The sequence below is a fragment of the Ostrea edulis genome, chromosome 3 (genome assembly GCF_947568905.1).
Source record: "Ostrea edulis chromosome 3, xbOstEdul1.1, whole genome shotgun sequence".
In the NCBI taxonomy this organism is placed as follows: Eukaryota; Metazoa; Mollusca; class Bivalvia; order Ostreida; family Ostreidae; genus Ostrea; species Ostrea edulis.
Genome location: NC_079166.1, coordinates 9,342,399 through 9,360,721, shown reverse-complemented (window position 1 = coordinate 9,360,721; position 18,323 = coordinate 9,342,399). Strand labels below are relative to the sequence as shown.

The 18,323-nt window shown below is 35.6% G+C and overlaps 3 protein-coding genes across 5 annotated transcripts in view; 1 reads left to right on the top strand and 2 right to left on the bottom strand.

The window, feature by feature from the left end:
- Positions 1-4,650, bottom strand: part of LOC125674716 (uncharacterized) — a 133,208-nt gene extending 128,558 nt beyond the window's left edge. For 2 of the 3 annotated variants that reach the window (XM_056159904.1, XM_056159905.1), the window contains exons 1-2: positions 4,535-4,650; positions 4,138-4,208 (exon numbers count right to left, since the gene is read on the bottom strand). The gene's annotated coding sequence lies outside the window, so the exon portion shown is untranslated. The remainder of the gene's footprint in view (positions 1-4,137; positions 4,209-4,534) is intronic. The other variant, XM_056159903.1, reaches the window with a different exon arrangement.
- LOC125674720 (probable E3 ubiquitin-protein ligase RNF144A-A) lies at positions 4,563-7,650 on the top strand. Its single transcript, XM_048911981.2, has 3 exons — positions 4,563-4,774; positions 6,310-6,577; positions 6,725-7,650. Exons 1-3 carry the CDS (start codon positions 4,718-4,720, stop codon positions 7,348-7,350), a joined length of 951 nt encoding a protein of 316 aa, XP_048767938.1. The 5' UTR covers positions 4,563-4,717; the 3' UTR covers positions 7,351-7,650.
- Positions 7,651-13,765: 6,115 nt separating this feature from the next.
- Positions 13,766-16,261, bottom strand: LOC125674721 (E3 ubiquitin-protein ligase RNF217-like). Its single transcript, XM_048911983.2, has 3 exons — positions 15,186-16,261; positions 14,641-14,908; positions 13,766-14,494 (listed from the first exon to the last, which is right to left on the bottom strand). The coding sequence occupies exons 1-3, from the start codon at positions 15,231-15,233 to the stop codon at positions 13,872-13,874; spliced, it is 939 nt and encodes a 312-aa protein (XP_048767940.1). The 5' UTR covers positions 15,234-16,261; the 3' UTR covers positions 13,766-13,871.
- Between the last annotated feature and the right edge of the window lie 2,062 nt (positions 16,262-18,323).

The window sequence follows — 18,323 nt, the reverse complement described above, 5'->3', positions numbered from 1 at the left end:
TGCAGGTAACTCTCATGTAAATTTCCACTTTCCTGGCTCCGTAGATTTTGAGAAAAAGTTTTTTAAAGATTTTTCCTATATACTTGTATGTTAAAAAACATGATTCCCCCCTTGTGGCCCCATCCTACCCCCGGAAGGCAAGAGTTTAACAAGCTTAAATCTGCAATATGTCGGGAAGATTTCATGTAATTATCAGCTTTTCTGTCTGCGTGGTTCTTAAGAAGAAGATTTTTATAGATTGTCCCTCTATATTTATATGTAAAAATTTGACACCCCCCCTCCCTTGTGGCCCCATCCTACGCCCGAGGGCCATGATTTTTACAAACCTGAATTTGCATTATGTCAGGAAGCTTCCATGTAAATTTCCACTTTCCTGGCCCAGTAATATTTGAAAATGTTTTTTTTTTTAATATTTCCCTATATATTTGTATGTTAAAAAATTTGATCCTCCTTATGGCCCCATCCTACCCCAGGGCCATGATTTTCACAAACTTCAATCTGCAATATGTCAGGAAACTGTAAATATCACCTTTTCTGTCTCTGTGGTTCTTGATTTTTTATAGATTGTCCCTATATATCTGTATGTAAAAGTTTGATCCCCCTCGTGTCCCCAACCTACGCCCGGGGGCCATGATTTTTACAAACTTCAATCTGCATTACATGTTGTATGTCAGGAAGCTTTCATGTAAATTTCCACTTTCCTGGCCAAGTAGTTTTTAAGAAAAGGATTTTTAAAGATTTTCCCTATACATGTATATTTGTATGTAAAAATTTGAACTCCCCTTGTGGCCCCATCCTATCCCCGTGGGCCATGATTTTAACAAGCTTAATTTTACAATATGTCAGAAAGCTTTTATGTAAATATCAGCTTTTCTGGCTCAGTGGTTATTGAGAAGAAGATTTTTGAAGATTTTCTCTATATATTTGTATACAAAAATTTGATCTACGCTTCTGGCCCCACCCTACAGCCGGGGGCCATGATTTTTAGAACTTGAATCTGCATTATGTCAGGGAGTTCTCAAGTAAATTTCCAATTTCCTGGCTCAGTAGATTTTTAGATAAAGTTTTTTTTAAAAAGATTTTCCCAATATATTGGTATGTAAAACTTTCACCCACCCCCACCCACCCCTTGTGGCCCCATCCAACCCACAGGGGCCATGATTTTAATAAACTTAAATTTGCAATATGTCAGAAAGCTTTTATGTAAATATCAGCTTTTCTGGCTCAGTGGTTCTTGAAAAGAAGATTTTTAAAGATTTTCTCTAAACATTTGTATACAAAAATTTGATCTCCCCTTGTGGCCCCATCCTACGGCCGGGGGCCATGATTTTTACAAACCTGGATTTGCATTATCTCAGGAGGCTTCCAAGTAAATTTTCACTATCCTGGCCAAGTAATTTTTGAGAAAAGGTTTTTTAAAGATTTTCCCTATATATTTGTATGTTTAAAAATTTGATCCCCCCCCTTGTAGCCCCATCCTTCCCCCGGAGGCCAAGATTTTAACCATCTTAAATCTGTAATATGTCACGAAGTTTTCATGTAATTATCAGCTTTTCCGTCTCCGTGGTTCTTGAGAAAAAGATTTTTTATAGATTTTCCCTATATATTTGTACATTGTATGTAAAACTTCGATCCCCCCTTGTGGCCCCATCCTACGCCCGAGGGCCATCATTTTCACAAACTTAGATGTGCATTATGTCAGGAGGCTTCCATGTAAATTTCCACTATCCTGGCCCAGTAGTTTTTGAGAAAAAGATTTTAAATATGTTCCCTATATATTTGTATGCAAAAATTTGATCCCCTTGTGGCCCTATTCTACCCCCGGGGCCATGCTTTTAACACACTTAAATATAAAATATGTCAGAAAGCTTTTATGTAAATATCAGCTTTTCTGGCTCAGTGGTTATTGAGAAGAAGATTTTTAAAGATTGTATCTATATATTTGTATGAAAAACTTTGATCTCCCTATTCTGGCCCAATCATACTCCTAGGGGCTATGATCTTAACAAACTAGAATCTGCATTATGTCAGGAAGCTCTCATGTAAATTTTGACTTTCCTGGCCCAGTAGGTTTTGAGAAAAAGTTTTTTAAAGATTTTCCCAATATATTGTTATGTAAAACTTTCACCCCCCCCCCCCTTGTTGCCCCATCCTACACCCCGAGGCCATGATTTTAACAAACTTAAATCTGCAATGTGTCATCAAGCTCAAATGTTAATATCAGCTTTTCTAGCTCAGTGGTTCTTCAGAAGAAGATTTTTAAAGATTGTATCTATATATTTGTATTCAAAAGGTTGATCCCCTATTGTGACCCATCCAACCTCCGGGAGCCTTGATTTGCACAAACCTGAATCTGCATTATGTCAAAAAGATTTCATGTAAATCTCACCTTTTATGGCTCAGTGGTTCTTGAGATGAAGATTTTTAAAGATTGTTCCTATATATTTGTATGTAAAACTTTGATTCCCTATTATGGCCCCACTAATCCCCCGGGGCCGTGATTTGAACACATTTTAATCTGCATTATGTCAGGAAGCTTTCATGTAAATCTCAACTTTTCTGGCTCAGTCGTTCTTGAGAAGAGGATTTTAAAAAATTTCAAATATATTTGTATTTAAAACTTTAATCACCTAGTGTAGCTCCATGATACCCCAGGGGCAATGATTTTAACAAGCTGAATCTGTATTATGTCAGGAGGCTTTCATGTAAATCTCAGCTTTTCTGACTCAGCGGTTCTTGAGAAGAAGATTTTTAAATATGCTTCCTATATATTTGCATGTAAAATTTTGATCCCCTATTGTGGCCCCATCCTACCCCCGGGGACCATGATCTTAACAAACTTGAATCTGCATCATATCAGGAGGGCTTTATGTAAATTTCCACTTTCCTGGCCAGTAGTTTTTGAGAAGATTTTTAAAGATTGTCCCTATATATTTCTATGTAAAACTTTGATCCCCTCTTGTGGCCTTATCTTACCCCAGGGGGCCATGATTTTTACAATCTTGAATCTGCACTATGTCAGGAAGCTTTCATGTAAATCTCAGTTTTACTGGCTCAGTGGTTCTTGAGAAGATGTTTCCTATATATATGTATGTAAAACTTTGATACCCTATTGTGGCCCCATCCAACCCGATGGGGCCATGATTTCAACAAACTTGAATCTGCACTATGTCAGGAAGCTTTCATGTAAATTTCATCTTTTCTGGCCCAGTGGTTCTTAGGAAGATTTTTAAATGACCCCACCCTATTTTTGCATTTTTGTGATTATCTCACCTTTAAAAACAACATGGCCCTTCATTTGAAGAAACTAGAAAGCCCTGCATCAAGGATGTTTTTAGTCAAGTTTTGTTAAAATTGGCCCAGTGGTTCTGGAGAAGAAGTAGAAAATGTAAAAAGTTTACAGACAGACGGACAGACAGACAGACGGACCGATAGACGACGGACAACAGGCGATCAGAAAAGCTCACTTGAGCTTTCAGCTCAGGTAAGCTAAAAATTGACATTACTCCAAATGTCAGGTGCGAACATCTTTAATGGAATGTAGTTTTGCTGCCATGATGACGGACGCCAACATTATAGGCAAAGTAAATGACTGACGTAAATATATGTGGAGGGGGGGGGGGGGGGGGGGGGGGGGGGTTCGGATTATGTCGAAAAAAAAATCTTAAACTTCAGTTTGAATTTTCCTTTATTTGAGCAATCAAAATTTGAGCAAAATCTCAGACTCAAGTCCAAGTTTCGACTTAAGTTCATTTCGAGAAATCAAGGCCTGGGTTCAAATGTTAATCTCATAAATATATAAATACAGATTTTATACACTATATATTATAATTACACATCAATGGAATGCGACCATATTCGTACCATTAAATTTGACTGTGAACAATTGATATACAGCAAATAAGCGTGTTTTTTAAACATAAAGCATCCGGAGTACATTTACACTTTATAGATTTGCGCGTAATCATCCCCCTCCCATGAAAGCAGCAAAACTCAGTGATTGCCAAGAGGAGTTATAGTGTACATGTAAATTCAAAGTCAGATGAAGTAAAATATTTATACTTTCACGGATTCAGAGGATTGTCCACACACACACACAAACACACACATACAATCATCATCTAAAGAATACATTACATTCGGAGAATCGGACGAAAAGTTTAAAGGTCCATTCTTCAACGATTAGAGTTATCGAAACTTCTTGATTTCTAAAAAAAAAAAAAGAAATGAACGAAATACGAAAGTGAAAGTGGAAACTTTGTACGGGAATTTAGCTTTATATCAATGCGATAAACAAAAACTAACAACAAATTTTAAAGCTGTGTTCTTACATTTCATATTTTCACCAAAATAACATATCAGATAATATCAGACATATAATATTCTTGTTCATACATGAGTAATTCATCAGAAATACGAAGAATATAATGTGGCGATTTTGTTTTTCTCTGTTAAACAAATAGAGAACTTTAGCGTGATATCAAATGTATTGAAATGCAAAATCAAGAAGAAAAAGAAAGAAAAAACAGTTTACCTGTATATGGAGAGATTGTCAAGGACTACATCGATTACAGTTTGGTAGCTATTCTAATGTTTTCTCCTCCGGGATTTCCGTTTATGTACGTGTTTCTTTTTCGTTGAAATTAAATCGAAACTGCTACATGAATAGTGGAATTCCTATATCTTAACACTTTTGAATTAGAAGAGAATTCCTTAAATGAAAAATATGATGTTCCAACAACTATCTAGCAGTAGAATACACACATTAACAGAGGTAAGAACTCCGCTTAATACTTTTAATATGCTATATAAAATTATGTAAGTATTTGACTTCTTCGTCATAAAGTGAGGCAGTTTCAGTTTTCCAGTGGAAACCTTAATAGGATGATTTACTCTGGTAAAAACCTAGGTGCATTTATTTACTATTGATTAACTACATGGTAAAAACTTTGATACATTAATGATAATTAATTATGGTAAAAACTTTCATACATTGATTTACTACAGTCAAAACTTGACACAGTAGTAGTAGTTTATTTACTTTTAGTCAGGGGCGGATCCAGGAATTGCGGTTACGGAGGGCGCCACTTTATGAGGCAGTGGGTCCAGGGCGAAGTCCTCGTGGGGGTCCAAGGGGCGAAGCCCCCGGAAGCTCCTGGATTTCACAGAATTTGGCCTTGAAATATTTCTCGTATTTAGTCATTTGTACTATTTTCTATCATTTTTTAAAGGTGAAATTAATAAAATGACCCAAATTTTAAGGGTTTTTTTTTTTTTTGGAAAAAATTAAAGTTCTCTCTATAAAGTAATTCAAAAAATCAAAAGAATTTGTAATTTATTTTTCCGGGAGTGGAAGAAATTATTGCTTCTTTTATCGTTTAGTACATTTTCCGAAACAAGATACCGCGATTTACCTTAAATTTGAAAATTTTAGGGGGGGGGGGGGCGGCTGCACCCCCCTCTAAATCCGCCACTGTTAGTGACTGATACAGCAGTAGTAGTTTATTTACTTTTAGTGACATGTGTATATTCACAGAATTCATATGTTAAAAGGCAGTATAAAATAAATCAAACACCGGGCCCATCGGGTCTATATGACACTTTGAACACACAGCTTAAATGTAGTACATAAAGAAGAAAAAAGAAAAAGAAGAAAAGGAGCACAGCGTTAAGAAATAAAGGAAAAATACATGAAAATATACACATTAAAAATACATACATGCTGTAAGTAAATACCTGCTGTATCAAGTTCACCATGAAGTGTCATTTATGAGATATTGGGGAAAGTAAAAAACCATGAATACACATACAAACAATATATTTACATTCTTAATTTTTGAAAATAAGTGACTGTCTATGCATTAACGAAGAATACAAATACTTTGCAAACTGACGAGGATAATTTCAAACTAGCATGCGCAGCACATCTATATCTGACCTTACTAACATTGATTTACCATGGTTAAAACATTTCATGTATTGATTCTTACGAGCAAATACGTGATTTCGGATTGAAATGTATTTTTGCACGCTGGTCTTATATTTTGGACCGGCCGTTGATATCGTAAAATTGGCATAGTCATTACTAAATATATGATAAAAAGATATAAAAATAACTGATTATGACAATAAGTGGTAGAAAAGTGACACCAATAAGAACACAGTCATCCAATCATTTTATAACAGTGAGATAAAATTTGTGACCACGGAACACAAAATCAAAAGTAGAATATATGGTATATTAGCGCACATACATGTACGTGTAGTTAACAGTACTGAAGGTACTAATCATTGTAATCTTTGTTTCAGAATCCATTATCTGTCAGTGAATGTAAGAAGAAATTCGCTGCTAAACTAGGGACACAGCATTATTACATCGAGGTTGTTAATTTGGAAGATGGCATCATCTATGAAAATGAAAGAGAAATTCAAGGCTTGTCCACGCCATTGCAAATTATGGTTGGAAATCCAGATAGAAAAATTCCGTCCTACCTGGTTACCACAGAGCCAGATATGATTATGCAAGACGAAGATGACGAAGAACCCAGACTAAAAATGTCTTGTGGACACGCAATAAGTATATGTGATTTACATGTATATCAATCTCATAATTAAAAAAAAATCATTAAATTGAAATACATGTTTCTGTAAAAAACTCAATGTTTCAAAGAAAGCTTACGGTACATTTTCAATTCTATTTACTTATCTAATATCATATTTGCAGCTCCATACAATCTTTTTGGCTACATGAAGAGTACCCTGATGTGTGACGTAAAGTCAGCGGTATGCTGCCCAACAACCGATTGCAATGCTGAATGGGATATGCGAGAAATCGCTAAAAAAGCTGACATGACAGAAGACGAAAGAATATTCTTTGAGAGGAAAATATCTTTTAACTTGGTCAATCAGGATAATAATTCAACGTCAGAATGTCCATCATGTGGCCATTTCTGTCAAAGACAACAAGATGTCCTACGCATTCGCTGTATCATCTGTACTAAAAAGAATGGAGGTGCATTTGATTTCTGTTGGAATTGTAAGGCACCCTGGTTTACAGATCATAAATGCAGCAACAAAGAATTGGAAGCTTTTCAAAGAATTTTGAATGATGCACCCCTCAAGAAGATCGATATGTCGGAAATAGAAGGCGTGCCTTCTAAACGAATGTGTCCGAACTGCAGATATCTAATAGAACATTTACAGGCTTGTAAAACCATGCAGTGTACTAAGTGTAAGACTGTATTTTGCTTCTCTTGTCTTAAGGTTGCCGTTAATGGCCGCCTTCCATGCGGAAACTACAATCAAAAGTGCACCGTAGCTCGTGTACAGAATGTGTTTGAGGCACAGTAAATTTCGTGTAACGTATTTATATATCAAACATGTGTAAGATATTCGTCTTTAAATGATGCAAAATTATTTTTGTGAATGTATATATAAGTCGTCGATGTATGTGCAATGTATTTCAAATCTGAATGTGTTATTTGATAACGTGGCTGAAACATTTATGATTTCAATTCATTTACTGTGGAAAAACAACGCTGGATTTGCAAAAACATGGTCTGATGCTTCAATTTGAGAAACGTGACAACACATTATTATACATAACTGTAAGACTTGTATATACAGCATATTAAAACAATTTATAAACTGGAGGTTTATACACTTTTTGAAGGATCATGTTTGATATGTTACTACCCATGCTTAATTGTATATAGTATTTCAAAACATGTAAAATCGGCATTGAGGAACACACACATGTATATATTCTTAGAATTGGTCTACCCGCTGAGCTCCAACAAATATTGTGCTACACTGCAGCTGATTGATTTGTTAAAAAAGCATTTCTATTGGAAATCCTGACCAGTAGAATATGTTCATCCTGGCAGGTCTAGTTCATCCTGACATTTTGAATCATCAGTATTGTTGAGAATATATTGTTTCTGTAGCTTCTAGTTTACCGGAACTTACACAGGTAACGCATGTTCGTTTTATTTCATGAGATCATCCATACTGGCCTTACAAAGCTAGGCTTTTCATCAAGTCGTCAATACATCCTTATATAGTCATTATTACTACAAGGAAAAATGATAGATCGCAGTACCCTGTCGTGGACTCGCCGTGGCTTAGGTATCTAAAAATTCATAATACATCATACTACATGTATGTGAAAAGGAAATCTACACATATATCATACTGTCATGGGTCACAAAAAATCCACGACCAGCAAAACTCAAATGCCAGAATTTCAAAGATCTAACATAGGATGAAGTGAAATGACTGTATGAAATGGCCCCCAATGTATTTATTAAAATCAATTTTCTAATTGCTTCATGTTAAAACATGATTCGACTCTTTGACCTTTGCACTTTTATGATTTAAATATTACATGGCGCATAAATTCGCCACAAATGGTATATATATAACTCTGAGTTTAAGCTTGGGGTTTCCTCATTAGCTGAAATTCCCATGATAGGAATTTTCCACCGCCCATACTTTAACAGATCTGGAAATATATGGGCGATAGTATCTACAGTTAAATATGGTGGCGGATTTGTGCCACTTTACAATTTGTTTTGTTTTCGTTATTTCGAGGGAAAAGACGACAAAACGATATTTAGCTACTTTTCGCCTCGAAATAACGAAAAGACGACAAATTACAGGCGAAAAGACGACAAACAAAACCCGAAAATTAATGAACTAATTTGTCGTCTATTCTCTTGTTGTTTTGTCGTCTTGTTTTTTCGAGGCGAAAAGACGACAAAAGGATAATTAGCGACTTTTCGCCACGAAATAACGAAAAGACGACAAAATACAGATTTCCCCGTTATTTTGCTGTCTGATTTTTTAGGAATTGAATATGAAATTTGCTGTGTTTTCGATAATTATTCATTACATTAACAAGAGGAGGCCCATAGCCCACATCGCTCACCTGAGCCACCTTGGCTGATTTTTCCTATATATTCGCATGTCAAACTTTGATCCCTATTGCGGCCCCATCCAACCCCCCGGAGAACATGATTTTAACAAACTTGAATCTGCAATTTGTCAGGAAGCTTTCATGTAAATTTCCACTTTCCTGGCCCAGTAGTTCTGGAGAAGATTTTTAAAGATGTTTTCTATATATTCGTATGTAAAACTTTGATACCCTATTGTGTCCCCATCCAATCCCCGGGGCCATGATTTAAACAAATTTCAATCTGCACTATAGCAGAAAGCTTTCATGTAAATTTCAGCTTTTCTGGCCCAATCCACGTAAGTTCAAATCAGCTTTAGCGATGAATTCACAAATAAAGAAACTGCATGACTATAGAGTACCCACCAGGTCGTGTTTAGGTCAAAGCTTAAGATTGAAATCAAAGTCCATAGGGTAAATTCTTTTGCAGTTAATATCTCAAATATTCAAAATTCAGCTTAAAGTTCTCAATCACAACAGGATGAATGGGGTAAAAATCATACAGAACTATTGAAAATGATTACATTTATGTATAACTTGATATACATTTTCATTATTAAACTAGCAAGTCCTGATATAACGAGATATATATTATGTTTGTGTTAACCATTGAGACGAGCGCAGCTACATGTATTTTGTAATGTTCATGCTTTCATCGAGTTCAATTTAAACAGTATCTATTAGCCAAATACTCAGTACATGAATGAAATTAGGCAGCAGAAACAGCCCATTTTAGTTTTCTCCCGGGGTTTTAAATATTAAATCATTAAAACATAATGAATGTGATTGAAATATTTTTATACTATATACATTTTTTTCTGCTGCCTTCACTGTGACTTGCTTAACCTTTGACGCGACTTGTTTAGAACTGTGTATGCTCTCGACTGCATGCCTCTATTTTACTTATTTCTGCCCTCAATCTTTCCAAGTCACTAATTGTGTGATTAAAATGGCCAAGTCATGTAGCAAACCTTTCTAGTTTGTAAAACTGTGTGAATAGCACTGCCTTTGAACATAAAATGCATTTCAATATAATGATAATTAAATTTTGAATAAATCGATAAATCCATGGCCAACACTATTGCACATACATGCGCGCAGATCCCGCCCCACCCTATGCGTACCTATCTAATTTTAAAATTATGGAATAAATTGCAACATATTTGAGCCCCTCTCCACTGTTACAGTAAGGGTACATTAGAAAATTAGAACAATATTTATGATATTGTACATAATCCTAGTTGTAACACCATGATGAAATCTTTCAGCATTCGCATATTATGGAATAAATTGCAACATAGTTGAGCCCCTCTCCACTGTTACAGTAAGGGTACATTAAGATTTATTCACAAAACAAGAATTAATTAATGATTTTCAGTCGTTAATAGCAAGTGGCATGGTTGGTTATCATGGTTTGCAATACCGGACGCGCCGAGGAATTGTTAATATTTTTAGACGCTGAAAAAAAACAACCAAAGATTTTAAAAGAAATGTTTTCGATCCGGCCGAATTCCGTTTATTTATCTATTTTTGTTGTTGTAATTTTTCAAATAGCTTAAATTCACATAATTCAACAAGTTCGTCTTTTTTTTCTTTTTTCTTGTTAGAATAATGAATTCCTTTTGAGACTATAGTATTTTAATCAGATTAGTAGTTTGCAGTAGATTAAACACAATTTGTATTCGATGCCATATTACGTATGCTTAATGTTTACGTATACATGCTTGCTCACGGTAACATGGCTTTTACAAATGGAAATAACAAGTATTTAGATCCGCCACTGTCAGTCTTATTATGACGTACGTCAAAACATAGACATGACGTCACACATCATCTTACCCTGTCTTTCATCAATATTGCACTTCGTTAAACATTACGCCTAACGGTGCACTGAATTTTCGAGCTAGGAGACCACACGATTAGGATGATAATCCACGTAAGTTCACAATCATATTCCAAGACGTGACTTGGCGAGATCTCATTTTTGACAAGGGACTTCTGGGATTGGCGTCAAAATTTTTTTCTTGTTAGAGGTTTAGATTTAGCTCGGATTATTTCCCGCGATCTAGTCATTAAAGCTCGCAGTACGAGCCATCGCTTCGCGCTGGCTCGCTGTGCTCGCTATAATACTTTTATACCGAGCGAAGCTCGAACGGGCCGAAGGAAGCAAGGCTCTAAAGGTAACACGTATGTAAAAGAAAAAATGAGAAAATCAGCGAATGAATAGAGATAATCTCTACATAGGTTCACTGAAAATTTTGTGATTCATATGGGCGCCGCGATATTGCTTTGATAATTAGTTGCTTCTAGAGTTATTCGTGTTTTAATTTTGAATGCCAAAAATACAAGACTGACGTGTAATTTGTAATTGAAACACCCAATTTGTTAAAAATGAATAGTGTATCATTGTTACAGTTATTAGCCAATCACTGAATAGAAAAACAGTAATACGACTAAATAAATGAACGAGTTCATGAGTTTCTTTAAATAAGAATATACGATATACTTACGGTTACTTTTTTGCAATTTTGAATTTAGTGGTTAATTTTGTTTAGTTTTAACGGCCTTTTTAATTGCAAACGGGATGTATTGTTGTTTATAATTGTTTACTTTGAAAGAGAAAAAAGTAGAGGCTAAATGTGATCTCACAATGCACTGTTTACGTCGCCTTGCGTTTCATTTCCCGCGTTAAATAAATAGGCGGATCATATAGAACTGTTATGCCCATATATCCTCCCTCAATATTGAGATATTACTGGGTGTTTAGCGCAAGGAAAATTTCATTAAAAATTTCTATTTTTAAATGAATCATAATCTACCTCACTTGGGACACACAAATCACCATTTCATGTTTCGCTCGGTCCAACGGTCACAGCGTATACTTATTATTTAAACCATGGTGAGAAAGTTATTTTCCAATAGTAATGTGACAATATGCATAGGTCAAAACCTTGAATTGGGGTAGGCAATGGATGGGAAGCCAATGTTCCCATTTCGGCGACCTCGTAATTAGACGAGCAACAGTATTCGGCACCGTTGCAGCCGGTGTAACATTAAATAGTGACCCCGTTGAAAAACGATCACAGGGGTCAACGTTGAAAATTGACCAATACCGTTAATTAATTACCCTCCCTCAAGTGAAATTTTGACCCCTGTTAAAAAATGAACCCCAGAGATCATTTCTGGTGGGGACAAATTTCAACATTGAAAAATGAACCTCAATGTACAAACTGTTTTGTGTACTTTACACATCTCGGACAAGTGGTGGGGGTCATATGTCAATATTGAAATACAAAATGCATCTTTGATCCTTGAAAGGGGAGGGGGAATTTTGACGGGACGAATTATTCAATTTCAGCATGGTCTAGTATGGTATTCCTAGGTACGCCAAGGCCAGATTAATTATTCATTTTTAACAGCGGCTTATTCACCAACCTTATTAAGCAAAAGAAAATGGTAGGGGAATGTTGATTTTAAATAAGAATATCCTTTGATTCCATGCATTGATTGTATAATTATTACTGATTTCTATTGGAAGGAAATCCAAGATTAGAGTAGGGAGTCGGGTGGGTGAATTTATGTGACTGTATTTTATTGCGATAAAAGGTGAAGATAACGAACAGTGATCAAACTCATAACTCCTATATATAAGCAATACAAAATAGATAGTTGGGCAAACACGGACCCCTGGATATACCAGAGGTGGGATCAGGTGCCTAGGAGGAGTAAGCATCCCCTGTCGACCGGTCACACCCGCCGTGAGCCCTATATCCTGATCAGGTAAACGGAGTTATCCGCAGTCAAAATCAGTGTGCCAAGAACGGCTTAACAATCGGTATGAAACACGTCAGACAGCATTTGACCCAATGATAGGTTGTATTGGCAAATTAGATCGCTATAACGACCATAGAATTTGCGAAATGATGACTTCGATCGAAACTGTTGAATCAGTTGAGATATATAAACACCATATACAGGTGATAATGGAATATTGCTACATAAATATGGGAAGTTTACGATGAAGAAGCTGAAATCATCCCGTTTGTCATACAGTTGAGTTGTCAGTTTGCCGTTAATGTCTACTTTTGATAAAATATCTAAGTATGAAACAGAAGTGGACGACCCTGTGGTGTCCTTTATTTCGAACTCACGAGGATATATCAAATAGACATATGAATGAAAGTTATTATTGTTAATAGACAAAACGTCATTGATATATCGAAATATCGAATTGAAGGCCACAGCTAGAGATGTTTTCTATCTAGAATTATGTGTTGAGAGGGTTATGGGGTCCTCCCCCACAAAATTATTGAGAAATGAAGTACAAAATAATGCAATCATGCAACACTTGGGAGATTTTGACATTTTGAATACCATACCACCCCACAAGGACCCCCCCCCCCCCCCCCCTCTGACTGAATCAAATGGTCTTCCTCTTAGAGACTCTTCAAAGTTAACACAACCAAGCACAACTTAGATTGTGTCGATCAACTTCGAAAATTATATGCTCAAAACTTTTGAACATTCCTGTTTCTCCTTCGAGCAAAGGATCTTTACAATTTCATATATGTACATACATATGTTACAAAGACGTTCACCAGGGTTTTGCGAGCTTCATTTGAGTAGCGTCTTACAATGTATCCGCCCGGTGTTAAAAATCTCTTGGTGACATAATTTGACGACTGATGACACTTGTTTTTCCATTGTAAGATGTTGATTGAAACATACGCCTAACTTTTTCACACATGCACTCTTGATAGTATGGTAACCCACACACATTGAATACAGATTGGTTGTCGTCGTGTGCTCGTATTTTTATATTCATTGACCAGCAGGCAGTTTTATTTTGAAGCCTAAAGGTACATATTGTAATGACATATGCTATTTGTATAAAACTACTGTCTATGTTTCTGAGTTACTACTGAAATACGTTCTGTACTTTAGCAACTGAACATTTTCTGTTATAGCCGCTGCACTGAAGAGAACCATTCAGACAGGGAGTCAAACAGGAAAAACAAAATTTAAATTTACACTTGATGCAAGTCATTTCTTTACACATGCTCTCGTGTTCGATTAAGGTACGGCAGCTAGGACACATTCGTTTGGAGGGGACTCCTTCAATGTGGGAATAATCCAGCATCTTAAGAGGAGCTTCATTCAATATTCTTTGAAAGGCCTCTAGTTCCACGTTGGCGCAACTGTGGTTTGGAAACCAAAGTGATTTGCATTCCCAGCAAAAATTAAAATCTTTGCCTGTGGATTTGCTGCAAAATACACAGTTGACTTGCTTATTGTCCTCAGCTTGCCTTTGACAGTAATTCCCGCACTCTGGGCAGGTGGAAGTGGAATCATCATCTTTGTTCACTGCGTTCATGGAAATTCTATATTCGAAGAAAATCCGTTCGTCGTCCGTCATGTCCGACTTCCGAACGATTTCCTGCATGCTCCACTTGAAGTTACAGCCTTCTGTCGGACATCGTATTTCGTCTACAATATTTGTCATAAGTTCACTCTTCGTGTACCCAAACAGACTGTCAGCAGCTAAGAGAAAAACGATATACGGTTTAGTGTCTATAGTAACATGGAAAACTTTTACTTCGAAAGGTGGACAAAAATATCTCAATATAAAATCCGTGCGATATTAAATTGGTATTGTATTATTCTTATTTCTTAACGGACAGACTTACAGATTGCGTGTCCACACGACATCCTCAGACGGGGTTCATCATCGGAATCATCAAGCGTTAGCATGTCCGGTTCTTCAGTTTTCAGATAGGACGGAAACTGTCGGTTTTCGTTTCCCACCATGACTTGTAGTGGAGAAGACAGTCCTGAGATTTGCCGCCCATCTTCGTAAAGAATCCCCTCCTCAAAATCAACGATACTGAGAGAGTAGTGTGAGACGCCATAGCGCGGGGCTATCTTCTTCTTTACATCGAGAATAGACGTACAAGCCTGTAAACGGGAGTATTGATTTTATTTACAAAGCCATTAAATCGATCATGTGGACATACTGATTTCCTCATGATCTTTAATGAAAATTATTTAACAACATGTGTAATTCCCACACATAGATGTACGTTTATTGATACGATTATTTAAAGCAGATTTAAATTTCAACTCAATTGCAAGCTAGAAAACAAGAAAAAAAAATACTCAGAATATATTTCTTCCTTCTATTAGATGCTCATGTAAATTATTACACAAAAATGGAAAAGAAAAATACTCGTACCGGTGAGAGATGGGCTGGATAGTCTTCAGATAATCTCTGATACTGCATCTTCACGTACCAAAGTATGAATAAAGCGAAAATGAAAGTAGAATTCCAAAAATTGCTAAAATAAATGTATTACTTGGCTTTAAATATACCTCACTGATACAAATAATATTTTCAGAAAATAAGAAAGTTCAACGGTACGTGTACATAATCCAGAAAAGGGGGAGGGGCAGGACCTGGGATTTCTTAAACCTAATTGGTGTACACAATTTTATTGCACCTACATTCTTGCATTTATTCATTCAATAAGCATAGTTTTATTTCACCCTTGGATAATGTTCCGATTCTTTGCTATAAAATAAAATAGTTACATTAAACTTACAGAACGAAAGATCAACTAACACGAGTGGCCTGGTTCATTGGAAGGAAAGATAAAACGCGTGAATCAAGGCCATGTTAATGGACAAATCTCACGCATGCTCAAAGTTATATCGTATGGATTGATGACCAAAACCGAATGTTTATTTCCACTCCCAATCCCCCTTTCAAGTAATTGTTACAGTATATTTTGAACTAAAATGATTTTGCAACGATCATATAATTTGCGAAATGCAGACTTTAAACGAGATTGTTGACCCCCCCCCCCCCCCTGCAACATCAACTTGATTGCTATTAGCCTGCCATGATTACAAAACTGATCACAGAACAGTTATATGGAAATTAAAATGTTGAATCAACGTGATCTGATTGCCTTTTAAGGCAGTGAACAAAATACGAGTTTTTTGTTACATATAAGAATCTTTAGATAGGTTGCTCGATGCGCACTTTGATGATTGTACCTCTTTGTTAAAGGTAATTGGGTGACCAGATCACTAATAAGTGTTGCTACAAGTGAAGTCAAAGTCAGGACTATATTATTTTACATAGTCAAGTTTTGCAAAGTGCCAAGTGCTTTTATCATTTTTTTTCTCTCTCAATAATTATCTGTGAAAAGCAACATACGCACATTTATTGGTATTATTAAAATCATATCAGCTAAGACATGCACAGTTGTACATTTACTGTAAAAGTGGAGATAATCAAGTATACTGTATTTGTGAAGCATGCCGTAGTTATGTTTCCTGTAGTACACCTTTCATCAAGTTTCAATTTAAATTCCTCGAAAAAAGCCGCCATGACTCAAACCATACCTGTTTTTCCGAAATCGATTGTTAAAATCAACACGCTACGGTACGCGCATTAATTAAGTACAGAAAGCCTAATCAGGGTATCACCCGTCGGAGGTTTTTCGTAATTTATAATTCTAGTATTGATATACAGTTATATAATTCAATGTTATTTTGTAATTCTGACGTTGACTTCTATTACACTTATCAATTTGTAATTATGAAATAATTATAAAGCAGTATTGCAATTTGTAATAACAAATTACGAATTTGAAATAACAGTCTAATCAATAATTATAAATGACCTAAATCAAAAACCTGTTATTTGTAGTTAGAAATTGCAATTTTGGAATTACAAATGAAGTTTGTGATTACGAATAATTACAATATATATGCATAAAAACAACCTTGAACTTATAGGAAATAAGATTTCGAAATGAGTTGGGGCTAGCTTTTATCATATCCAAGGATTCACCGCCTTTTATCATATCTAATTTCGCCCCATAACTGACTTGAACTTCGTAATAGCTCATATAACAAGTTTGGGGAAGAAGTATTTTTAAGTCAGCTATGGCGCAAAGCGTGATATGCAAATACTGGCTAAGTACCAGTTAACCTCGGGATCTTTGTGTTCTCAGACTGAACGGAGTAGCTCTATCTCGTTCAACCTGTACAAATGAAAGGGCAGAGACAAAGTTCTGTATCAGCTACTCTTTTATTAAAGAAACATTTCATCATTATAATTATTGATTACAATCCATATTACACAATATACAATAATAATTACAAACATTATTATAAAAGTTCACACAAGAATTAACGATGCCATCTGAAAAATTGAAAAGTTATTTCAAAAATGCACAAGTATACTCAATATCTTACCTGTATAGATGAAAGGACAGAGACAAAGTTCTGTTCAGCTACTGAAGTCCTCGCATTTATACTCCCGTACATCCTCTAACATTCCCTACCATATTTGTTATATCTTAATAATCTGTAATATTGACATTGGCTTTTAATTCAAACTCAAAGCCAACACAATTATTCCCTTGCAAAATCTATAATTTAGCGTTGCATACTCAACTTCACTTCTAAGGTTTTGCATAATTTTTCATTTATTTTTTCTTGTAAATAATATATATAAATGCTTGACCTCTGGTGACTGATTTCTTGCACTCCGATTGGTTACACGTTTCCTCTGATCAAAATCGATTTCACCTTCATGATCTTGTAAACAAGCTATAAACACACATACTAATAATCTCCCTGTCACCTCACCTCACGGTGAAAAGTTCAGACATATTTGTTCTGCATCTTACTGTTGTTTTTGTCCCACATTATTTTGCCAATTCATTACTCCATTCATTACTCTTCTCCCCTATTTCAGAATTCTATCATCTGTTTTATACATTGTAATTTTCGTTATGATACTTTACTGCACGAATACACATGTCCCAACACAAGGAAGAATGATGCTCTTATAAAAATACTATGCTCCTCAAAATATAGACTACTTCGTACGTAATTGATTAGCTGCTCTAACGCGTTGCAATTTTTTTTTTCAGTATTCGGGGGACCGTCGTCAATTGGTAAATTATGATAAGTAGTGTAAGTGTACCGCGATTTCAGGTTATATTCCCTGTGAATTTTAATTGAAATTCAAACGATTCCCTTTTTGGGGGAAAATTCCAAAATTACTTTTGGATGCAACTTTCAATTAAATCAATTATCCATTCTTAGGTATTCCTTGTATTGTGTCTTGTCTATATACAAGTATCGCACGATTTTCTCATTTCCTTCTAAATAAATAAATAGAGACTTCTAAACGGTCCCAGAGGAATACATGTACATGTATGTATGCTTGAAATAAAAATGTACTAAACTAATGTATGATGGAAATTTCTATATTCTGTGTAATGTTTTAGCGTAATTGTTACAACTGTTTACTGTAAGTATTGGTGCAGTAGAATTAGACAATTATTGGGAA

Coding starts and splice junctions, on each gene's coding strand:
- LOC125674720 (XM_048911981.2), top strand. CDS start 4,718: ATGAAAAATATGATGTTCCAACAACTATCTAGCAGTAGAATACACACA. Junction 4,775..6,309: donor GAATACACACATTAACAGAG/GTAAGAACTCCG, acceptor TCTTTGTTTCAG/AATCCATTATCTGTCAGTGA. Junction 6,578..6,724: donor GTCTTGTGGACACGCAATAA/GTATATGTGATT, acceptor TCATATTTGCAG/CTCCATACAATCTTTTTGGC.
- LOC125674721 (XM_048911983.2), bottom strand. CDS start 15,233: ATGCAGTATCAGAGATTATCTGAAGACTATCCAGCCCATCTCTCACCG. Junction 14,909..15,185: donor ATCCAGCCCATCTCTCACCG/GTACGAGTATTT, acceptor TCCCGTTTACAG/GCTTGTACGTCTATTCTCGA. Junction 14,495..14,640: donor GTCGTGTGGACACGCAATCT/GTAAGTCTGTCC, acceptor TTTTTCTCTTAG/CTGCTGACAGTCTGTTTGGG.